The sequence below is a fragment of the Ornithodoros turicata genome, chromosome 1, assembly GCF_037126465.1.
Source record: "Ornithodoros turicata isolate Travis chromosome 1, ASM3712646v1, whole genome shotgun sequence".
Classification (NCBI taxonomy): domain Eukaryota; kingdom Metazoa; phylum Arthropoda; class Arachnida; order Ixodida; family Argasidae; genus Ornithodoros; species Ornithodoros turicata.
The window spans coordinates 11,716,574-11,740,710 of record NC_088201.1 but is presented as its reverse complement, the minus strand read 5'-3'; the positions used below and the strand labels follow the sequence as shown (position 1 = coordinate 11,740,710).

Here is a 24,137-nt window from a genome sequence, read left to right as displayed (position 1 = left end):
GGAACGTCGTGCGCAATCGGAAAGGCACTGATCCTGCAGTAAGTGTTTATGTCTGGAGCAAGCTAGTCGACAGCCGGTTTACCGCGGCCCCAAGACAGAAAGGTGAAGAGAGACCGCAATTAACTCTCGTTTCTTCTAGATATTCAAAACGTGGCCGTTTTAAGATATGGTTTACGTGACTAGCCTTCGTTTTCTTTTTTGCTGAGCATTTAAAGATGTTGCGATAACTCATTCGTCGCAACAACAACAACAACAGATGAATCAGTGATGACGAATGGGGAAATGTGCCACATGAGGTGCAGCCCGCTACCCCAAGGCACAATGGACAGGATAAGATGTGTCCTCATGATGGAGACGATGAACGACGCTGGATAGGAGTCGACAGTCCGTGGAGTCAGTGAGACAACATCAATAGAACGCTAGGCAAAAACACAACCCACACACACAAAAAAAAAAAACACACACACACAGCACACAAGTACGCATGCACATCATAGGGTAGAGAGGAGACCGGTGTCCCGGAGAAAAATCTGGAAGTACTTCAGAGTACAGTCACTATATAGACCATTTCACTGTTTGCAAACAGACAGCGCAAACCGGAAGACGTACGGGGTTTTACGGGGACCTATTTATACCGGATAAATATAAAAGACAGCTATTTACATCGACGTGGACCTGCCTTCCAAGTTCCAAACATAAGGGATAGTGGTAGAGGTGATGAAGTTGCTTGCCGTAGTTGGCCACGCTTAGGCGGGCAACATCACGACTTTCACAGGGGGGGTATAGTGCGACCTGTGCCAAGGGGATAGACGGCTAGGAAGTCGGCGCCGTGAACACAAACTGAGGGGAAGCGGGAGAGATCACGTGCTTACGAGGTCCAATAGGTGTGGTGGACTTCTCGGGCGTCAGAGCTCGACGTAGAGGTGTTCTCGAGGGCTTGTACCTCGCCAAGTACGACACGGAGGAAAATAATTCTTTTTTTTCTTCGATACTCGGACGAGCAATGCGTGCATATGATAAACCATAAACCATTTAAACACCCGATATATTTGTACTTTTGCACATAACGTTGGGTAGACGAGCGGTCTGCCTGCCTAGGCTGGAACCCTCAGGTGGGCAAAATTAATCCACAGGCCGACCTCTGTGGCGTCACTCGTGACCGTAGTTGTTTCGCGGGGTAAAGCCACGAATTATCAACACCTGTCATCCATAGGCGATCCGGCTATGTGTTATTTACAGCGGTCGCCTCCTGTTCAAACTCAAGAAGGTTTCCTCTCCTAATTGTAATGCATGCACTAGTAGAGGATGCGGGACATATCCTTGAAGGGTGTTCGAAGTCGTTGGCACGCCTAGATAGTATACCTTTCAGCACCAGAAAAGTCATTAGGTACTTGCTGGCCAGCACATCACCGAGTACGTTCACTCTTGCGGTTTGAATCGTATAATACTGTGATCTTATTTTAATCCTTATTGTAATCATTAGAAATACCGTATTAGTCCCATACACCAATGTCGGCAATGTTGTGAGATTTTGCTCGGTCTGTTCTCTGCCAATTTGTATTTTCCATATTCCCTTTTTAGAGGTGTTCCCCTCTTTATGTGTTTGTCCCTTAGTCTGACTTTCTGCATCTTGTATTTCGCGATGATTGCTGTTCTAGCTGTTTTTTTTTTGTTTTTTTTCTACTGTTGTTGTTGTCATTGTATATTTCTTAGACTACGAATTACCGGCCTCGGTGGTTCAGTCGGTAGCGTGTTCGCCTTCTGATCGCGGGTTCGAACCCGGCCGGGGACGCCAGCAACTTGGTGGCAGGGTACAAGTTGCTTAGACACGCCGTCTTCCGCGAGGGACGTTAAATACGGGGTGCCGTGTGATGAGCTTTCATCGCACGTTAAAGAACCCCCAGGTGGGCAAAAGCAATCCACAGACCGACCGCGGTGGCGTCGCTCATTATCTCAGTTGTCTCGCGACGTAAACACCCAATTATTATTATTAGACTACGAATTGGAGTAGCCAGTCCTGACCTCGTCGGGAGTAACGAGTCCATAGTTTTCTCTTCTAATCTAATCTAATATCATCTAACAGGCATTGTACCTAAAGATGCGTTCGGTGTCCAGTTCTGTGTCATTCGATTGTTGTGCCTGCCGTGCTTAACTTTTTTTTCTACTGAGAGTACTACGCTGGTTTTAAAGTACAACACCATGCTTATTGCAGCCATCATGCCTCACAGTCTGAAACTAGGCTCCGACTGCAAGTCCTCCATGGAATGCTTATTATTCGTGCCCAACAGTCACTGCAATTGGCACGAGGGAGCCGTCTGTGACTGCCAGCCGTACCACGTGCGGTACAACAACACCATGTGTTTGAAAGGTTAGTCAATACGACTCTCTCATCGATTGATCGAGAACTTAGTTCCTGAACGGATACATAGGGAACGTGATCTCACGATAGCTCGGTGACATTTTTCTTTCTACGCATGCTGTGGATATCTGTAAGGCATTACGCAAGACGCGGAGGAGTCTTCGAAAGTAAATAATTGTGGCCACACACAAGCTCGAGTGCGTGGAAAGATTTACGACTCGATTGAGTTGGGATTGCGAAAAGTGTCTGTCGAGATATCATCTAGCAACTTAATTCATATGACTCCCACGGACGATTCGTCTTGTGTGAAGCCTGAGGCGTGAGCTCTAAACCGTCATGACGCAGAATATAGGTGTTGCGATTACCACTAATGTCAAGGCGGCTTGTGTATTCCAGGTTCTTTGCTTTCGTATGGGTGCGTAATGGATGAACAGTGCACGAGCAGAGTTCCACACAGCCGGTGTGGTGAAAATGGTTTATGCGGCTGTCAAGACAACTACATTCCTTACCGCCTAGACAAATGCCTACCACGTAAGTTTGTCTTACTCCGGTGATCCTAGTTTCTTACGACTGCGAGAATCGATAGTCCATAATGAGCCCCCCCCCCCCCCTGGCTTCTCTCTATTCTAGCTGCAAAGCTTGAGGATTTCTGTCTCAACGACCTCCAATGCCGAATGGCGAACACATTCAGCTATTGCAAATACATCATACCCAGGGTGTACGGGAAATGCAAATGCCCGACCGGCTACATGCTCACCCACGATCAAGGATGCATGCCGTGTAAGTATGTCGATAGCCCAAATCGGGCATCTTCCCGCTTTTCAAGAGCAGGGAAACAGATATTCATTCTTTGTGCCAGATCTGGAGAGCGAATGCGGCTCGAACGACGACTGTCGCAAGGTGACCCCGAATTCCCAATGCATCCGGAAGGGCAACAAGAACGTTTGCGCCTGTAGTGAAGGTTACAGAACGTCTGGGAATAAGATCCGTTGCGAAGCTGATAAGTACGGTGAGTAAAACGGCTCGTTGAATTTAGGTTGCATTCTCACAAACAGCGCGACTGGAAACTGGTATCCTACGCGCGGATGCCATGACTACCGCAGGCATTCCCATGAGTTGTGCAGGTGACGAAGGGTCGCACCTCATTCTGCAACACACAGCGGGACGCGTTGCCCCGTAACATCCGTGTGTCTCGACGCCTTCAATACCGTACCGATTGAACTTTGACGTATACAGGTTATGACACGTTTAGATACAGTGGAAACAAAGTGTGAATGTGAGTGTGACAATGAACAACTGTGTACCTTTCGTTGTTCTAATTCCCGTGCTCATTCTCCGCAGTGGACTCTCCTAGCATCTTAAGTTTGACTAAAGTGAAGCCCGTCAACCGTATACCACCCGCATCGCTGAAACTGAAGCCTCAGTCCCTCGGAAAAGTGTGCAACTACACGCGAGAGTGTCAGCTGCGAGACAAGTACAGCGACTGCATCGATGGTGTTTGCCAGTGTGTCCATCCCACGTCTACATGCAGTAAAACGCATACAGGTGAAATAAAGCACTACATGCCTATGAGGGGAAAGTTTCAAACAATATTGAAGACTGAAGGAAGGCTCTGTGCGATTCTTGAAAGTCAAGATATGTAGCATTTCGCGACAGTTGTGACAATGGTGCTCCATGTAGCATCTGCGCTATTGTTTTAATAATAGGCATTGACTCGGTGGTCTGGTTTGTCCCTGTTAACGTCCCACAGCTTTTAGGGAGACGTACACTGACAAATGAGCCCTTAATGTTGCAGTCAAACTCCTTTATAGCGAACACCTTTTTAACGAAAATACCACTACAGCAATTTTTTTTTGCGGTCCCGCTGGAGCCTATAGGTCCAATAATGGACATCCTTTTTAACAAAAATACCTTTACTGCGAATTTTTTTTGCTGTCCCCTGAGTTTCGTTGTAAAGGAGTTTGACTGTAAATAGGGAAAAAAGTTTGACCAGTAACAGCTGATCGAGATCGGGGGTTTCGACAAGATGTCATCTTGGTAAAATTGAGGTTGCTATAGGGCATCTCTGGCAGCATCGCTATGCGTAAACTAGTGGCTGTGCATGATTGTTAACGTATATATAAATAATGTGATATGGGGGTGTTTCTGCAGGCTGTCTCAACGACACCTTCCAATGCAACAATGGCCAATGTATCTCCTGGTTCTTTGTGTGCGACGGAATGAAGAACTGTGCCGACGGAAGCGATGAATCCGGCTGCAAGAAATACCGTAAGTTACCGTTCAGCTTATAGTTCGAGTTAGTACACAGTCCGGTACTGTCTCCGTCGCCGTACTAGATAGCGGTCTTGCAAAGTAACTAGTAACTGTAACTAATTACTCTTTCAAAGAAAGTAACTTTCAGCTGTAAATTGTTACCTTTTTTCAGGAATAACTACAGAGCAACTAGTTACTTTCAGAATCCTAAGTTTATCGCAAGGATTTCGGAACGCGTTCGCATTTTCTTTCGGGGCCCTTTGCCGCATATTAATCGTGGCTCACACAAGTTCCCGTAGCTCTAAAAGACTGGAGGTGTGAACTATACTGGCGCAACTATACTGAGAAACAAGCAGGTGGATCGCGCACTACTTTCGGAGGAGGCCCTCGAGTGGAGGTTACCCATGTTGCTGTATTGTTGACTCTATGTATTGGTTACCCATGTTTCCGTAAACTACATATATCCCAGGTACATCCTGGCGATATCGCAGATTCGATGTTAGGATATCCATCAAACGTAGCGTGGCGTATCACGTTTGCAACGGTGACAACGTCTTTGCAGTTAACTTGTGAGTCTGCAAACGACGTCAGCGTACACCTGCGAACGTTCCTAACACCCCATCCTGGCAAATATTGTGTTTTTAACTCAAGCTACCGTCTATAATGGGAGTACTTGGTAAATAAAGTAGTAAACCCAAAATTTTTTCCCGTTTGCTTCCTTCATGCCACTAAGGGTCACGTGTCCTCGATGTCTCCTTCTTTGTCTTTCTTTGTCGCTGTATCAGGTGATCGCCTTCAGCAATATGTTGCCTCTGACTCTTCAATGTGAGGGTCCCCCAAATCTAGATCTCTTACAATAATCTGATACGCCTAGAATGTTTCCTGAGTGAGCGCCTGTGTCTAGGAGGGATTTTATACTTCACTGGAGCTTAGGTCATATCGAGGCAGGAGGCCAATCTCCCAACACCCGCAACTCGTCACAGGGTCGAGTGTGAGGCCTCCCTAGAGCAACCTGGAGATGTCATCGAGCAGATTCGTATCTCGTGCAATAAAGCAGGATGTCTCTTGTGTCCTCTGCCTGCAAGCATGTGAGGCGGTTCAGTTTGTGTAGTATGTTCATTTTTATCCACTGTAAGAAAAGACCCTTTTGTTCACCAGTACAGAACGTGGTCTGTAAGTAAACCAAAAGGATATGCTTACGTGAAGGGGTTTTGTAAAGGTTTTGTAAAGAGGTTTGACGCGCTCATTCTAGTAACAAAAAAAAAAAAAAAAAAAACGGCTTTAGGAACGGTGTATTCGCAGTTCAAAAGGGTTGCGAGCTCAAGTTGGAAGGGTTGGTATGTTTGGACTCGAATGATATATGCTGCACACAGTGCGAAAGGACCATGGTATTGAGCTTCAACTTACTACATTCGATTAATTAGACCGTGGTTAGCCTTTCTCTGTACGAATAATCTTCATGAGGAAGGTATCTAGATATAGACAACATATAAAACACCGTTCACGAGGGAAGTAGTCAGAATAGAGTTCGAACGGTAGGAGCACGCATAGTCTTATTGAGAAGCTTCCGTACAGAGTCTCAACTTGATCACTAGCTCAAAATCTCTCTTCAACCCCAAGTAAAGACGGCAGGGGCAGAACCATTAAAGCGTCATCGTGGTCTCACAAAAGCTTTTCACAAACATTACAAGACGGTCAAGAGTTTAAGTACGTTATCGTGAACCCTTGCGCGACAAACGCCGTAATAAACAATCATCTGGTGCCGGTGGTGCCTGAGTTGAGTTGTTTTCTTTTCTCGATGATTTTCCTACATGCTTAGTCGACCTGAAGATAGCAAATCCAAGTGTGCTATTGTTTTGTGGTTGCGGGTCGCCGCTTTCTTTACAATTCGAAAAGATAAATATACGAAGCAACCCTGATTGTGCATTGTCTCGGAGGAACCGTTCTGATAAGTGGGTTTTATCTGGCGGTGTCTCCGGTGAGCTCGCGTCACTCTGAGTGTAAATTGAGTCTGTAATGTAATAGAGCCCTGCTCCTGCATTATTACAACGGCTTGGTAGGAGGTCGTGTCTCTGTAGCATTATGTTTGGCCTGACTTTCCCTCCGTCCACTTTATTCTATCTGTATCTGCCAGAGCAAGACTAAAGCCTCCCGTGCTCGCGCTGTCCGAGTACGAGTCCGAGTAGATTATTGAGAATTCCACAACCCAAAATCAACACAATGAAGAAAATGTTGTATGATTGAGATTGAAATATTATTACAGGTCGATTCGCGCACGCCGTGCACGCTGATTACATTACAAAAATTCCTGGACTACTGCTAATTTGTTGTACGCTGATCATATGTTTCTTGCAGTTCATAATTATTTTTGATGACGCTCATATAAAACAGAAAAACGACGTAAATCGTACAATGACATCGTCTTCCCTAGCCCTAGCCCTAGCTACTAAAGCCCTAGCCCTAGAGCCCAAGCCCAAGAGCCCTAGCCCAAGAGCCCTAGCCCAAGAGCCCTAGCCCAAGAGCCCAAGAGCGCTTGAGTTCATAGCATGAACACAGGGAAGACGAAGTTAAAGCGACTGCAGAGTTCAACTTATAGATTGGTATAGGCAAATAACTTCACAATGGGCGGTCTCGGTAGCTCAGTCGGTAACGTGTTGGCTGGCTGAGCTCAAGATCGCGAGTTCGACCCCGGCCGAGGACCGTAGCAATGTGGGGGTGGTAATGTGTGTCGGCCGAGATTTCCGGCGCACGTAGAAAAGAACCCCCGCAGTCCTACCCTGCGGCCTGTGTAACATGTCGCCACACATACAGGCAGACAAACCTTACGTGTAATACACACTGCCGTTATTATTCTTCACAAATAGAAATACGTTCACTACAACGGCCGGCATCATATGTTAGCATCCAGCTGTTACAGCAACGAACACGGTCCTACTAATGTTGGCAGCACATGGTGTCGCTTTGTATATGGGTAGGCCAGATAACATTTGGTGAGAACGTTAACGTTACCAGACAGGGCTTACGGAATGCCACACCAGAGGAAGAACAAAAGTATTTTAGGTTTGCTGCACTTCGCACTAGCTTGGTCCTCTAAAATAAATATATTTTTGGCGCCATCAGAGAAACGGCAACGACTACTGCTGAGTCGCGCAAGGAAAAAGAATGGCCCTGGATTGCTGCTTTCCGTAGCTCGTATCCAGAATCTTCCCGAGACAGACTGTTTATACATGACTACCTTGATCGGAGTTTTCAACCAAAGAGTGATTCTGTTGTCGCGATTTTGGACACGTTCGGAGCCCCCTGGATGGCCTTTGCGTTGTCACTTACTGGTTTTGGCTTCTTCCTTTCTTTCAGATTGTCCTTTGGGCTCGTTCCAGTGCGACGATGGTACCTGCAAGTCCAGGGCAACTGTGTGTAACGGCAAATGGGAATGCCCCGATGGCAGTGATGAGGCAAGATGCTACAAAGGTATTGCTCACCACGTCCTTAACAACGCATCGGGAACAATTAAAGAGATGTCGACACGACATGTTGATACTTATATTGAATTACATGATACACTATTGTTAAGGGAAGTCCCTCAGGACGGGCGCCGCCGATATTTCGAACAGAGACTGTTCTTCTTCGTGGCCCAGAAGAAGATCTGTTCGAAATATCAGCGGATCTCGTTCTGATACACTTCCCTCAACACTTCCTTACCGGTTGGTTGGATTTTCCACCCTTCTATGATAGCTATTGTTCTTCGAGGCAAAATAATTAAAAAAACCTTTATGCAAAAAAAAAAACAAAAGAAGAAGAAGAAAAGAACTAGGCCACCTGCTTATTTTCAATAAACCTACGCTTCCACCACAAGGTACTTTGCCGTGTGAGCTTTGAGGTGCTCATGTTCTTCATGTCATGTAAGTGTCATTCTGGCAACAACGATTCACAGAAATTTGGCAGCTCTTGCGAACGGCTTACGGAGTGCTGGCGCATTGTGCTCCTTTTGGTGCATCTGAATGCAAATCCTTCCTCTGAAGTTATTTTCGGCGTTATGTCGGTGTATTTCGGCACAGAAAAGTGGCAGTGGTCAGACCCAACATGTTTTTGGACAGCAATGTCACTTGCGAAAACATCATGATCTCTATCGCAATCCACGTAGCGACTCTGCTTATTACTCGTTCCTCCACAGGTATCAAGTGTGACAGGAATGCCTTTCAGTGCAAAAATGGCCAGTGCCTACCAAAGTACGTGTTCTGCAATGCTGTAGTGGACTGCACCGATGGAAGCGATGAAGATCAAGAAGCTTGCATAAAAGGTATTATTTTGCTTTTCTCTTCAGAGGCTGGTGGTAAATGCACCTTTGCTTTGGGGTCACGCGCTACTTTCTCACCGTATAGAATACTTTGGGGGGTGTGGTGGGGGGCCTGAGGTTGTGTTGGCTCCAAAGTGCACCGATCCCTGCTCCCGTTGCAGCTGTACTACTCACCCGCTCCTCTTCTTCACAGATAAACCTCAAGCATATTCTCTCTCTCTCTCTCTTTCTCTTTCTCTCCTCCTCTCGTCCTCGTGAACATGCGATACTGTCTTTATCCTAGGGAGTATGAGGAGCGTTTTTCGCGACGCTTGGCTTGCGGCGCAAGCCTTTCGCTGTAGGGAAAATTAAATATAGCAAAGCATTGTTTAGACTAATGGACCACTGCGCCACTCTGCTAATCATACCTTGCTGGTCCAGGCAAACCTTGAAAGCACCGTACAAACAGTAGCACGTTTTTTGATTTCAGCCATTAATAAATAGCTGTCTGACGACGTAACGAGAATTTGTCTGAACTCCTTGTCTCGGGTCTTACTTCACAGTCGTGCCGACGTAACGCCAGGAATTACCATTATCAACTACTAACGCCATTCCGCAGAAAACAGTAGACTCACGGGCGACATCAAGCGTGTTCTATGCATAACGCAATTGGGGGATGCGAAAAATGGATAATATCGTTGTCAATGTTACGGCTAATCAAAGAGTTTACGCAATCCTTCATTCACGAGAGCGCCAGGTGCTACAGAAATGCAGCTGTCGGCAAAGTGACGTCTCTTTTACGTTCCTCAAATCACTCTGTCAATCTTGCGCATCAATTTTCAAATGTCAGTCATAATAACTCGTGTGCACGCAATTCGGGTTCTTGCAGGCGAATCTTGTCCTGCGGATAGCTTCAGGTGCAAGAACAAGATGTGCCGTTCGTCCGCCATTCTCTGCAGCGGAGTTGATGGATGTGGAGATAACAGTGACGAAATCGGCTGCTCAGTCTGTAGTAAGTATGCGTGACCTTCCGCAAATTCAACTGTCCATCTTTCTAACATTGTATTACATTACGCGAGCTGTCCAGAGATGTTGTAGTCAGATAGCTTGATGGCATGAAGTTTTACAATATAGTTACATTGAAGAATGTAATCTTGGTGTCGTCCTTGCTCCTTTTAGATCTGCAAGCATACGTATATAAAAATAAAGACATCATCTTCATTCTGATACGTTTGAACTATAGCCAAATTGTGCCACCGTGTTCAAAAATAGTTGAACCAAAACTGGTAAATTTCTCGAAAAAAGCACTAAGGATCAAGTCCAGGTCTTTACAAGAGTCGGTGTTTGCACCGAGACGAGAAAACGTTTTACTTTTAAGTTTGACATATTGCGCCCTGTATACTAATTATGATTGATTAGCATGTCCTAACCGATCCTGTTTAAGCATTAGGTGGTTCTGCTCTCAATGAAGTATCGTGCGATTAGCTGTGCTGTGTGTCAAATATGGTTTCTATTCCAAATTCGTGTTTTCCATGTATACCTTCGGTTTTTGTCATGTGCTCAAGTCTCGGAACTTTTTTTTTCCAGAATGCGACAAGCCACCGGACACCTCAGCGTCGTCCATCTAAGGGAAAGGGGGAGCCTTACTGAGTTCCCACCACGGCAGCTACTTGACACATTACTAAGTTATTGCATCAACTCATTACCGCGTGTTTGACGGAGCAGAGGTTCATATCCATGGTCTTCGGGGGAATAGGAGGACATTACTGGTGCTTTCTGCAAGATATCTGTTCCTACTGACACGGGTTTCCACTAGAGCGATCTGGAAACCGTGAATTGTACACTCTCTCAGCTTTCTCTACTGGAGTCCTGTGAAAAGTGGGAAAGTGGAAACCGATTCTAACCTGTATTGTCCAAATGATTTGATGTACAAATCAAATCAGTCGGACCATGGGAGGCTGACCGAATTACAAATATTTACCAGACCAGAAAAAACAAAAACAAAAAAGAAACGGATTTTCGCTTTGGGAAGCTCATAGGAACACATATTTCATGATTTCTATTAGTCATATTTAGTGTCTGACTTTCTCATGCAGAACCTAATTTAGTCAATTCTTTTCTGTTTTGGTTAAACCCGATGAGTTGGAGAATTAACTTTCGGATTTACAACTGCAACTGATCGAAGAGCATACGGAGGCGAAATGGCTTGCAGGACGTTCCAGAACATGTGTGCAGCAATGTAGATACGATCCAGCGTGTACTATTGCCTAAAGACCTCCTGTTTCTTTAACCCGAACATCGACGCTTATTTCACCTCGAATTTTTACGGATTCGCCCGATTTTTACTTCCCGAGTTACAGGAAAGCATGTAGCGCTGAACAGTTCAGACCTTCGAAGGAAACTTTACTAAATGGGCTGCAGAATACTCGGTGTTTCCTTCTAAACTACTAAACTAAACAGGGAGGCCATGCTCGCTGATTGTCGAGATAACTTGACGCGGCGAGAAAAGCGAGCAGAACGCTCTTATTATTGGACAGCGGAACACACGGCACTTCCCGCAGCTCAATATTGGCGCGCGTTCCGCTTATCTTCCTCGACGCGTCAAATTATCTCGACAATCAGCGAACATTGCCCTCCCATGTACTCGATACATTCCTCAAACTCTCCAACTCATGATTTCACGTGACTTCATTGACTTTGCAGGCCCGTACCAATAGAACGAAGATAGCTTCTGCGAGTCGAACCTAAAGGGGCAGTCAGGATCATGCATGGGCTGCGACCTGTCCCCTTTCCTTTCTTTCTCGGAGCCTTCATTAGTTGCGTGTCACACTATATTGTGTGCTGAAAAAACAGGAGTTGAATGCAGCCTACTGCTGTCCTTAGAAGGAGGACTGTGCATGCAACGTCACTAAGAAGAATTGGTATATTCATTCGAACATTCTTTGGCCACTTGGCTCTCCTTAGTCATCGTAAAATTAACGAAACCCGCGGGATCATAAATCATGAAACTACTGACGGTGCTCAAATGAGGCATTCTAAAGGTTCCTATTACACGCGGTTCTGAAAACATTAGGAGGCTGACCGAAGTCAAGTGCGCGTACAATCGAGACTGGACAGCCTTTGGTTTTGAAGAAACGGGTACTGCTGCCGGTTTGACATGGAACCAGGCCCTTCGCCTCACCTAACCTTGCAAAGCAAGGTCGCCTTTCTAGAGTGGTGAAACAGGGTGCGTCAGAAGGTGAGGGAAGCAATGCCGTGGTGAAGTGGATAGGATACGATTGAAGGGAAGCACCTCGACAACGTGACTCCTCGGACTGCCCCTTTACGACATTCCACCATAGTTTTCATCGCGATTGTAGTCACGGCAGCATAATGGGATCGCGTCCCGTTACGTTGTCGCGTTCAGTGGCAGCTAATATATTTCACTACTTATATGTAAACACACACGTTTTAGTCTCTCATTTTCTAATGTACTTGTGAACGTAGTTGTGCTGCGCCAGTGGCGTTTCCTGCAGAGCGGGACGACGTGTTCCAAAGCCGTTTGATGTGATGTGATGTAAACGAGCGATGTGTGTAACACTACACTAATATGTATGTATAAATGCACAGGTGGTTCAGAAACCTAACGAGCTTATTTACGTGCAAGGTTTCCCATTGGTACTTGTGTAGATTTCTATTTCCCCCCATGCACATTTTCTTGAACAGATGCTCCGTGGTTCTGGAAAGTCTTCTGGTGACTTACTCGACCTCTCCACCATACTTTTTCGTATCCGGTATTTCTGGCACACTGTGTTCTATTTATTTATTTATTTTTATTTTTTCGAGGCGAGAACTTCTGTGCCAGTTTTACGCACGCGCAGTATTTGTATCAGTATTTGATTTCTACGTTTATGTATAGAAGACGTAACGTGTGCATCATGTTGCGTTCCATCGACCCCAAACAGGAGGGCGGAGGTTGCATGGGAGTGAGTGCTAATCGAGCAGAGTCGGTGTGCCAAGACAGTGATCGTTTGTCTCTCGCGTCTGTGCATTGTTCGTGTTATGTCCTAGAATGTCACAGTATGTGATAGGGAGAGCATGCCTTGTCGATGTGGTGTAAATGGTCGCACACCTGTGAGGACGGGTCCTAGCCCAGACACTGACATTCACTTGCTTTTTCTGTCACCTATTCATGTCCCCATATGCGTATGTTCATCCTCAAGTGTAGTTCTTTGTGTGAAAGAATAAAAGAGTATTATTTCGTACTACGTAATAAAGACTTTATCTGCGATTTTGGTATGCGACTTCACGAACTTTGAAATGAAACCACAGTTCGCTGTCCATGAGATGAAATAGATACACGATGATTTTATTTGCACGAAGGAAACACATTTAGTAAAGCCTGGGAAAATGATTCGACTGAATGGAGAATGCAATGCTTCATCCAAGGCAGTAAGGAAGTGGTGACATTTGTTCGCAGTTACCTCCTTTTAGCATGATTGCGATGAGTGCCTGGAAATATACGGACGAAATGTGTTAATGACGTTTGGGGAAGGCGCGGTTAGCCTGCTCTGAGATGGCGGCTTGGTGCATCAAGCGAAGGGAAATGGAGGGATGAAAGAGAGAGGGGGAAAGACGATGGCGGTACGGGACAGGGAGTGGTATACACACTCCCTCTTGCTCAGGAATTCGGGTTATCCAAGAGAACTACCCTGCACAGAAAACACGCGAGCATCCCTCAGTAGCCTACATTGGGCGTGGCGTTGGGAAATGCGCGTGGCGTTCAAATCCTATCGCCTTATCAGTTTTGATACGGCTTACAAGAGCGCGAGAGGACGAAAGAGGCGCTGCATGTCACGGCGTCCTCGGCTTCGCAGATAGGCTGTACCAGTTTGTAGGCTTCATCGTTTCCAGAGGTTTTGCGTCATGCGGTAAGAGAGACACGCTCTACTGTTCAAGGCAAATGCGCAGGGAATGTACCTCCTCCCCATGTGGAAAGCTTGCTTCCAGAATATGAGGTGCCTAGCAAACTGTTACAGGACTTTATGCCTCGTCGTACCTACGATTACGCAGTCGCTCCACCTCAGCAGTATTGACAAGATGCTGCAGAACCGAAAAGCCCTACAGGTATGAAAAACAAGTACGTATATATCGACGGTGGAATGGAACCTTTACACAAGCACGTTTTTGTTGCGCTTGCTTTGACACTACGCTGTTCGAAGGAGATCTGTTATACGTTCTTTGGGTTCCGTGCGTGTTTGTCCTTGTCTATTGGGCGCTACTTAATCTGCAGATGGAGGAGTACATTATGATGTAATCTAAATTACTTTTTCCCAAGACCTTGTATTACTAAGAAATACTGTGGCACGTCATCTATCAAACATACAGGTACTTGCGTTTGTAGTCAAAGATACCAGCGTAACCCACCGAGTCGGCACTAGGTTATGTTGCGGTCGGATTGCTGCCGTCGTAGGCGAGTTTCGACTGGGCTATACTTCCCTCGGCGCGTTACCACCAATCCGCCGGGGTAGTCAGCTGCTGAACCTGCTCATAACAACACGAGGCAGCGACAATGTATACCTACTACTGGTCGAAGAGCTTGCTTGTGAGATCAGCGTAGTCGGATTCCTTTTAAATAGATTGTAGAGAACCCCGGAATGAGCAGGTTTTTGGGATATACGAAAAGTGTTTGGTTGCCAGAAGAACGCTTTCTTTCCTCAATGTAAGAAACCATGAAGCGACCAGCAACGCAAATACACTCTAAGAAAAAAGGAGTGAAATACTATTACAGCTTCCATATAGTTCCCTAGATAGCAGTTACTCCCTATTTTGATACCCTGAACCTGAAATTTACTCTAGCACTCCACATAATTCCAAAACTACACTTCCATGCATTTAGTCCCGAAAAGGATTATCATTACTCCTCCTCCTCCTCCTCCTTCTTAGAGTGTACATGATGAATCTGAGGCAGTGAATTTGAAAGTACGTTTTCCGGGTATGATGAAGGTGGTAGCTTCTCGAATAGGATACCGAAGGACATGGAAGCACAAGGGCAGCACCGCGCGTACAGCCTAATCACTAGGTTGACCCCGCGTACCGTGAATATATGCGCGCCTTATGATGTGACCGCTTGTGCAGATGACTGTCTCGATGCCAACGCTCTAGAAGGAGGCGACTTGACAACACTGAAAGAGCAACATTTTTTTATATGAGTTCAGAAATGTCAGAGAACAGTAAGCAAATCAGATAGCAGGTAACTGAAAGTGTATATAGTTACTGGTAGCGTGGTCTCTGCTACGTTTTGTATTAATGAATAACCTGTTTGGTAGCGAACGAACTTCCTCTTCTTGTTCGGAACATGAGCCGTAAGTTTCACTTTGATAGCGTTTCACTTTGATAGCGTTTAGCAGGTCTCCTGGACACATATACGTAAGATATCGCTTTCACAAAACCCACAACTACGTAACTATCTAATTTAATTAAGGTAACAGGGGGGCGTTTCGATGTTCATAGATTAGTATTATATTCACAAAGAAGCCAACAGCTTCAGCGTGCGGGTGTTGTAATATCGCTCTTGAACAATCTCACCTTTGGAGCAATCTGACCCGTGAAACCCAGGTGCACAGTCGCAAATATTGGGCTTAACGCAGGTCCCACCATTGTGACAGCTCTGAACACACATGGCTGGAAAATGAAACGTTCATTACGGAGTTAGTCGCATTTTGCCTTCGTGGTGTAACACATTTGTTACGTTTATGGCATCGCCGTCCATTCCAGCCATCTGGACAGGAACATTTGTTTCGTTTGACGCATTTTCCTCCATTGAGACACATTGGGTCGCACAGCGCTAGAGTTTGATGAATAAACGAGATAAAAGTCATTTTTGACAATCTAGGGCAACGAGTAAATGTGACTCACGCTTCGTGCATTGTCTTCCCATCCATCCTTTCGGGCACTTGCACACACCAGGCCTCAAGCACTGTCCGCCATTCATACATGGTGGGATGCACTCGCCTGGAAGAATACGAGAACAGCATAAGTGGATACAAAATGCAGTTAGGCACTTTTTTGGTTCATCAGTTGCTTCTTGACGATGATGACGAACAGAAGAAAAAATTGGAAGGTGTGTGGCGACTATGTCGAACTGGCTACCCCAGTATACCAACGGAGATAAAAAGAAAAGAAAAAAGAGCGACGGTAGAAGAGGCGAAACAAATCGAAGAGCCACAGTCAGAGCAGAGAGAAACAAAAGCCGTGTGTCACATCATACGCCACAAGTTATTCAAGATACACCACAAGTTACAAAGCACTGATCAACTTTATAGACCCAAGAAACCACAGCAGAGCCTTCAATGAGCCAGCTTGATTTCGTGCAGGCCAAGGACCTAAAATTTTCACAGCGTCAAAAGGGAGGGAGGGCGTCCAGACGCGCCAAGCTCATTTCTAGGGCCCTGCGACTGTCTGCATATTTTGAACGATCGAGGAGGATGTGCTCCGAGTCCCCTATGACCCCAGGCTGACCGCAGTTGGGGGAAGCATACTTGCAGTGTTTCTGCAGCAAGCGAGCGCTATGGGGGACGTTCAGTCGAAGCCTCTGTATACAAGTGACACAGCACGGAGGGATGGATGAGCTTGGAAGCGGAACTCAAGGTCAACCCTGTATAATAACCAAGACTGCGTGCAGATGTAGACGCCCAGGAAGTGTTTGTTGAACATTTGTTGTCTGAGCCTGTGAATAACACTGCTCGTGTCCCTCTTGGTGAAGAAAACGGGCCTTTGCTGGACGTGACCGCGGTGAACAGCTCGTGGGGCAGCAGCATCCGCAGCCTCGCTTTCTGCGATGACCAGGTATCAGTTGGAACTGTATGTCGTACCCCACTGAGGCCACAACCTTGCATGTGCAGCACATCTTGCACCACAGGTTCAAGCGATCCCGCATCAAACATAGAGGTCAGTGGCTCCAACCCACATTTTGAGTCACTGCAAATGGACCAACGAGAGCTGTTCGGCTGAGTCGAGATGAAGCCTAATGCCATGTGCATCCTGTATGCAGCTCAACTACTGAAGCTGAAGTGACGTGCGACAGACGCGCGGATCTTTCAACATCCAGCTCCGGAATCGCAACCTTGCGCAGGAGGAGGCAGATGCCGTAGTTGAAGAATCAGTGAAAACTTGAAGTCTGTCTGCTGAACTCTTGAGCAAATCGAGGCTCAGCTGGCGAAGGACAAGGGAAGAGACATCTCTCCTGCTTGGCAAACCCGGTATCCTGACCCTTACTGCAGGAGGGTGCAAGGCTCATGTTGGCACAGTCTGGTATGTGGTGCTTGTGTTTGGGAATAAGACAATGGTGCATGAACAGCATTAGTGAAGCCAGAACAGCATTAGTGAAGGCAGAGCTGGTGCGTCGTGATAAAGCTCGAAGTAGAGGATAGCGACGCGTAGCTAGCCGCGAATAGTGGCGATAGGATTCTTGCATCCTCAGAGCTGATATAGGTGGTTCTCTTGCCTCTGCCATAGCGAGCACGTTTGAGGTTGACCGAGGTACACCAAGGCACGGCTTTACACTCATAACTAATATGGACTCAAGGGCTTTGTTGTGACGGGGAGGTCATGAAGAACAGGGAGGTAGTACGCAAGTAGCTAAGTGCTGAGGGAACGCTAGACCCTGCGCATTGCTTGCGTAGAAGAACCCCACCGGGAGCCACACAAATATCGCGTCAAGTGCCTTCTGCTCGTGCTCTGAGACTGTGTACCTCCGCAGCCCATGACAAATTCCGATCCCATGACAAATTCCGATCCAGAGTCACCCATAAGAATCGGTGATGCGGAAACCCGGCGTACTTGTTGTCTGCCCATGTGAAGGTGGAAATTCTTCAGGTGCCGCCGCGTAAAAGAAAGCATTAAAGTTTTCTCAGACGACAGGTACATGCCTCCCTCGAGAAGGAAGGCTGAAACACGGTCAAGAGCTCCCTGAAGACAACGTTACGGGGCTAGCCACTGTGTCCCTGAAGACCATATACACATATCGTCTGCACTGAGACTCACGAACACGCCCCGTGATAACAATGTTGGCAGTGTAGCCATGACGACGTTGAAAAGAAGGGGACTCAGAAGGCTGCCTTGCCGCACCCAAGCCGTTACCTTATGCCGTTCGCTGTTCTGTTGAATACCCCGGCCACACGAACACGAAAAATGACGCTTCAGTCTTAATGTTATTCGTGCGGTGCCACACGGAGATACTTAATGACATTTGTCTGAATGACAGTTTCTGCTTAACGATATCGCCACAACTCATTTGCCGATTAAATGTCTGCTCGCGCTCCCATTGTCTGAGCAGAGTAACAATTTTATTCTTGCATAAAACCACTTTGTACCGTGCAGGACAAGATTATTTCATTGAGTATTTGAGGGAACACGAGTATACTTTGATGAAAGCCGGAGCTGTTTGAAATTTTCACCAACAAAAGCAAAATAACGCATGACGGCGCCATCGGGGCGGCACCGACACCATGGCGTTTAATGTCATTATACACGCTGACGTGTGGCACGATCGGCCTTTGCAGACAATATCATATGCTACCCTAATGACATAAGACATAATGTCATTTGTTAACGCTGAGTTTATTTGCCTGCCTTTCTTTCTTATTTTTTTTAACCATGTGACGGACAAGTCATGGCTGAAATATTTGTATTGCATACACTGCTATAGTTCTTTTGGTGGCGTTGGCGTTTTTGCCGTCTGTGCCAACAGGTATATATTTTGCCGTCGCAATACGAACCGTACGCCTTTTGCCAGAGTCTGCCGTAGCGCTGCAGTAGGCTAAAATGTGCTGCAGACCAAAAAGGCATACTCACTAATGCTACAAACCACTCCAGAAACGCCCAAGGGGCAGAGACACTGCTGAGGTTCAACACAAATGCCGCCGTTGACACATGGTGGGTTGCACACAGGATCCTGACACCATCGACCTGTCCAGTTAGGCGGGCAGGTACACGTCTCAGGCCCAGAACATACACCACCGTGAAGGCACTGCTTGGAACAGTCACCTATGAAGTACACTCTGTGTAAGAAGGAAGTCTTTCATACTAAAAAAACATCAACTGGGACATTCATAGTCAATATCTATGAATTGTCCAATGCGATTGTTAAAAAAAAGCGTACTTTGAGTGCACCATGCTCCAGAAAGTCCAGCTGGACACTTGCACCGATTCCTGCCCAGGCATATTCCACCGTTTTCGCAAGGAGGGGAGCAGACAACTACAAACGAAACGTAATATACTGGGTTACACTTGCGTCGCACATGACATTTATATAGTGAAATGCTTGAGTGCGAACCAACCACGCTCGCAATATTCTCCGGAGTAACCGAAAGGACATCTGCAAACACCACGATCCGTGCATACACCTCCGTTGAGACACCGCCTGTCGCAGACGGCTGAAAAAAAAAAATAATAATAATAATCTTATGCGTTCCATGTTCCGAGTCTATATCTGTGTTGTCTAACCCGTCAGCGACGCTATAGACGGGTCAAGATTGAAAAGAAAATATCATGCATCGAAATCGGCACAAATACTGTTCCCGTAAAATTGATCCCAATGGTATAGGCCAGTTTCCTCAACTTTTAACCAATAAATGTCAACCTTCTGCGGTTCAAAACTATGCATCTTTACATCGTACCTTTGCAGCTGAAGCCATCGCCAGACATTCCGCGTGGACACGGGCCGCAAATGTAGTTGTCTCCCATTGTATTGCATTCGACGCCAGGGTAACAAGGGCTGTACGACTCACACGACAACTGTGGGTATGTCACAACGGTCGTTTCGGTAACCTCACTAACTTCAGTTACTTCTGTGGTCGTAGGTTCTGTGGTTACGTTACTTTCCAGCTCTGCAATTGAATGACGTCTCAAAACTGGTAAATAGCAAAGTACATGTCGTACCCTCGCAGACAGTCCCATTTCCTTCAAATCCATCTGGACAGGGTCCACAGAAGAAGTACTTCCCAATAGGGTTGCAGGTAACGCCAGGATAGCAAGGGTTGGATGTGCATGGATCAATGAGATTCTCGCAATGTACTCCTAAAGTAGTCATGAAGCACAATTTTGTGCAATTTGCAAGATATTTGCATCATGTTCGAGTACTGCATATATTACCTCTGTATCCCCACTCACACTGACAGAGAAAATGAAGACCCTTGGAAAGACATTGGCCATTGTTGAAGCATGGGTTTGGCACGCAAGGATCAATAACTGTATCACAATATTCGCCTGAAATAGAAACAAAGTGACAATTATTTATTTAAAAAAATATTTTATGTGATGCTCCGAAAGCGACTGAACTGAATCCAACATCCACAATATATTTTAGTCGAAGTCATTGTTCCAGTAAAAATCAAACAATTTACAAACCTGTGTATCCAGAGTCACAGACACAATGTACTGAACGAGCCCGTGACATGCATTCACCATGACCGCATGGACTGGACAAGCAAGGATCCGCGGGGATCTGACATAGTTCTCCTAAAGATCACGTCAATGAGTTACATACAAAATTATAATTGAGTTTCACCGGTCTAAGAGTACTCCTCAAATTGCCTGACCTCCAAAACCATCAGGACACAAGCAGTGAAATGTGTTGCGATCTTTCATGACACACTGTCCAGTCACGCATGGGTTTGATTGACATGGGTCCACAGATACATCGCACCATTTTCCTTTGAAGAGAGAAGCGTAAATGGATCATATAAAAAGTGCTGGAAGATGTTTAGCATACCAGTGAACGACGGCAGGCATGTGCAGTAGACAATGTCGAAGGCCAGTTGAGAAGGATCCGTCCAGTTCTCACATGTCCCGCCGTTTAAGCAAGGACATGCAATAACGTTAACCTGAGTGGACAACTGTGTTACTACCACACGTTACAAGGCTATCTGGAAGCATACCTTGAGGCTGTGCTGTGTTTCCAGGTCACATTCGTCAAACACAATGACGTCAACGGGATAGGTGAGATTTTTGTCACTAACTGTGCGACCGGACAAGAGACCATCATACGTAATGGAAACGTCCGCTGGGGCCGATGCGTCAAGCCGGAAGTATGGTGGTATGCCATCGGGGTCTGTCCCACTTAGCTGTGCCGTGAACGGTTGCCCTGACAGAACTGTCAACCCTTCGGGGGGATCAACAAACTGAGGTGCACCATTGTCTGAAATCGGAAGACGAGCCGGGCCTTCAAATTTACTTCTTCACCTTAAATCCTTCATTGACCATTTGTAGAGCAACCAACCTGTTGGTCAACGAGGTACACACGCGTTGAGGAATGCGGTTACGCACCTGGATTATGTGACCATCGCTCTGTTGATGTTTCGGCCAGGCATGCCAGACAGAAATCTTTAGGGTGTGGTTCACCGTTTTCATAACAAGCCCCATCGATCAAACACCTCCTGTCCTATGAGGGATATGTATAAGTGTTCACAGCGGTCAACGGCCAGTGCCTCGTTGCACGGGAAGCTGCCGCCGAACTCACCTGTAGGTGACATTTGGGACGACCATCCACTATCATGCAGTCTTCGCAAGAAGAGTCGAATATTGTAATGTACACGGGGTCACTGAAAAGGATGTTGTCGTTGCTGACCTGGAGGAGAAGACTGTCTCATTACGTATGCAGACAACCTTTCTTGTCCTGCACATAGAAGTCCTTTTTTACTACACCGACTGTTTCTTGGGGCTAAGGTAACTTCGTGCCTCTCGTAAGGTCCGTGCCTCTCGGTTTTCCTACGTCATCATAACGTAACTAACTGATTATATTTATTGTAATCGGGTCGCGTAAATTATTAGATATACGACGTGCGTAGAGGCATGTAGTATGGGCACACAACTCGTACGGTACTACGAGGTGCGTAAATGTATTTAGGTGCGCTGTCCTTCGCCACCAAATGTCGTTTCACAAAGGGTAATCTCCTTAGTGTATAGGGGACATACCAAGTCGAACATGTACACGGACACGTTTTTGGCCTCCCTAAGAGTTGGCAGTCATTTCCTAAAAACACCCGTCATGCACATGGTGCCATAGAAATCCTGCATACCTTAAGCTCCCAAGTCGTGTGCCCGGCAACTCCAGAATCCGACAAGAATGACCGATCTGGAAGTGAGCAGTCAACAGCAGAGCTGCTGGAGAACATTGCCGACGTTGTCATGCTTCGCTGTGCCGGAGTCCAGGAGTTCTCCTTGTCTAACTAAAAACAAATACAAATTTCTCCAGTAAAGGTACTCTCGAACGAAACTCTCACAAAGGAACTTAGCGACAAAGAAGGTAAGAGCGCCTTTAAAAATACATGATGTTCATGCTCGTGGTTCAATGCACAATAGTTCTATACTTCAGTGAACAACAATCAACATACCTTAACTTGCGTCGCAATACAAGATAGTGTCGGAAAATGGCGAAAGTCCCTCCCATAAACAGTAGCAACATCGCACCCTGACGTTTTGGTATCGCATATTCCATCAGTGGCAATGGCTTCAGGCGCGAAACCTAGAGTGTAAGGCAACAGTCTAAGTCTAGCCTAATACCACTGCTTCTCAAAAATGAACATTTCATACATATTTTATATTTCATTTTTACGTGTTACATCAGAATGACAACTGAAATTCTCATACATGGGGGACTGGACAATGTTGATTGGTCGGTTTAGAAAAGAAACCTACGAGAGGAGAATGGACAACGTATTCATACCGGCCACAATCTTTCCTGGACAATCTCTTATCACCTCACATATAAGTATATAATAATAAGTAACAGTGTCAGTGCATAATAAGTAAGTCAGTGCATAATATGTAACATCTGATGTAACAATGAAGCAAGTTCATCACCTGGAGACGAATACAAGCAATACCACATCGTCCAACCAAAAACCACGAGAGGAAACGTAGTTCTGTAGACTCGTATGTATTTCGCGTCCCAAAGTTTCTCAGTGCTTTTCTACCAAACTTCCTATAGGGCATTCGACCCTGCATTCAAGTGCGTGTCCATCGCCAGGTGGTGAAGTTACCTTCGTTCACTTCAATTCTCTTGTATACGCACTTTCTTTTTGTCTGCAGTCGGCACCAGCATACCCATCATCGCAGATGCATTCTCGACCATTGCATACCCCATGACCGCTGCAGTCGTTGGGGCACCCAATACTTGCCATCACCTCAAATGGATTGGCCAAGGCGACCTTTGGATCAACACCCAAAGCAACTTCCTCCTCACATTTCATCTCGATAAGAGAAACTGAGTGAACCGCCCAGAGGGGATCATCCAGCAACGTCACATCTGAAGGAGGAATGACATTTTCAGAAGAAAAAAAATATATTTCACCATCAGTAAACGATGGATGTTTGACTACGTACCAGTCATGCAAATCTTCAATATGTCTTCCATATGAGCTTCGATATATTCGGTACAGTTTTCGGATGTCGTTCCGTTCCTTATGGTCTCCAGGCACAGGTCACGAACGTGATGCTCAGTAAGGCCACTGGGCGTTGGCCAATTCAGGGTACCGTTCTGCATGTCTTGCACACTCCCTAACAAAGACGAAAGTATGAAATACAAATGCTGCGCTAGACACATCGACTTCAGAATGCAACATTGATTAAGCCTTCTTTGACTTCCACCATTACAGGCTAACCTTTCAACCATACAAGTCCTGCTGGAATGTCTCCTCTGGGTGTGCGCTGTTCCCTATGTCTTTCGATCTCGTAGAACTTGAGACCTCGGTGATGATGGCTGTCATCGCCTGTTTTGCCAGCTTTTGCAACCTCGTTTTCAAACTCCTCGTTCAAGTAAAGCGTCTCGTTGAACTGATATTTAGACGTTACGTCAGTTGCATTTATGAAGATCTCTGGGAGCTCATGGTGAGGCACCACGCACCTCTCAGTGCTTCCTTGGGCCGAATGCCTCGTGTGTGAGCTTGAGCTTGATCTTCTGCTTTGCTTTGGTTGCGCGCAGGTGCAAAATACTTGCTCGGGCTTTGGCTCCACTTTAGTAGGTAGGTTGTGGAAGAGGTTGTGTTTGTCCGGTAACCTGTTTGGCGTACAAGATGTTTCGCAGCTCCTGATGGTCTATACATTACAAAGTACAGTGAAACCCCAATGATCGCCGCGGGTCATACTATTCCTCTACCGGCTCTAGAATTTTCGAAATCATAAACCAGGTAATCACGGTGTTTCGGAGAACGTTCCATAGCGGCAGTAGCATTTGTTAAATCTTTGTGATGACGACGAAGACATCGTCTTCTC

The 24,137-nt window shown here is 46.1% G+C and overlaps 2 protein-coding genes and 1 long non-coding RNA gene across 8 annotated transcripts in view; 2 read left to right on the top strand and 1 right to left on the bottom strand.

Moving 5' to 3' along the window:
• The window catches only part of LOC135377480 (low-density lipoprotein receptor-related protein 1B-like), a 72,059-nt gene extending 58,904 nt beyond the window's left edge, over positions 1-13,155 (top strand). For all 3 annotated transcript variants that reach the window (XM_064609905.1, XM_064609906.1, XM_064609907.1), the window contains 10 exons: positions 2,213-2,368; positions 2,756-2,890; positions 2,990-3,139; positions 3,219-3,368; positions 3,701-3,904; positions 4,511-4,627; positions 7,967-8,080; positions 8,784-8,909; positions 9,775-9,897; positions 10,473-13,155. In XM_064609905.1, coding sequence (XP_064465975.1) covers positions 2,213-2,368; positions 2,756-2,890; positions 2,990-3,139; positions 3,219-3,368; positions 3,701-3,904; positions 4,511-4,627; positions 7,967-8,080; positions 8,784-8,909; positions 9,775-9,897; positions 10,473-10,513 — 1,316 coding nt within the window. In that variant the 3' untranslated portion in view covers positions 10,514-13,155. The remainder of the gene's footprint in view (positions 1-2,212; positions 2,369-2,755; positions 2,891-2,989; positions 3,140-3,218; positions 3,369-3,700; positions 3,905-4,510; positions 4,628-7,966; positions 8,081-8,783; positions 8,910-9,774; positions 9,898-10,472) is intronic.
• A 66-nt stretch (positions 13,156-13,221) lies between these two features.
• LOC135377478 (von Willebrand factor D and EGF domain-containing protein-like) overlaps positions 13,222-24,137 on the bottom strand; it is a 35,238-nt gene continuing 24,322 nt past the window's right edge. For all 3 annotated transcript variants that reach the window (XM_064609899.1, XM_064609900.1, XM_064609901.1), the window contains 22 exons: positions 23,528-23,922; positions 23,250-23,423; positions 22,939-23,172; positions 22,259-22,389; positions 21,944-22,093; positions 21,385-21,492; positions 21,192-21,306; positions 20,804-21,063; positions 20,638-20,749; positions 20,465-20,578; positions 20,274-20,384; positions 20,019-20,132; positions 19,806-19,943; positions 19,544-19,753; positions 19,205-19,300; positions 19,027-19,122; positions 18,720-18,911; positions 15,783-15,878; positions 15,616-15,711; positions 15,453-15,548; positions 14,962-15,049; positions 13,222-13,376 (listed from right to left, as the gene is read on the bottom strand). In XM_064609899.1, coding sequence (XP_064465969.1) covers positions 13,355-13,376; positions 14,962-15,049; positions 15,453-15,548; positions 15,616-15,711; positions 15,783-15,878; positions 18,720-18,911; positions 19,027-19,122; positions 19,205-19,300; positions 19,544-19,753; positions 19,806-19,943; positions 20,019-20,132; positions 20,274-20,384; positions 20,465-20,578; positions 20,638-20,749; positions 20,804-21,063; positions 21,192-21,306; positions 21,385-21,492; positions 21,944-22,093; positions 22,259-22,389; positions 22,939-23,172; positions 23,250-23,423; positions 23,528-23,922 — 3,148 coding nt within the window. In that variant the 3' untranslated portion in view covers positions 13,222-13,354. The remainder of the gene's footprint in view (positions 13,377-14,961; positions 15,050-15,452; positions 15,549-15,615; positions 15,712-15,782; positions 15,879-18,719; positions 18,912-19,026; positions 19,123-19,204; positions 19,301-19,543; positions 19,754-19,805; positions 19,944-20,018; positions 20,133-20,273; positions 20,385-20,464; positions 20,579-20,637; positions 20,750-20,803; positions 21,064-21,191; positions 21,307-21,384; positions 21,493-21,943; positions 22,094-22,258; positions 22,390-22,938; positions 23,173-23,249; positions 23,424-23,527; positions 23,923-24,137) is intronic.
• Positions 13,730-24,137, top strand: part of LOC135377481 (uncharacterized) — a 100,297-nt gene continuing 89,889 nt past the window's right edge. For both annotated transcript variants that reach the window (XR_010418115.1, XR_010418114.1), the window contains exons 1-2: positions 13,730-13,795; positions 13,904-14,004. This is a non-coding gene — a long non-coding RNA (uncharacterized LOC135377481). The remainder of the gene's footprint in view (positions 13,796-13,903; positions 14,005-24,137) is intronic.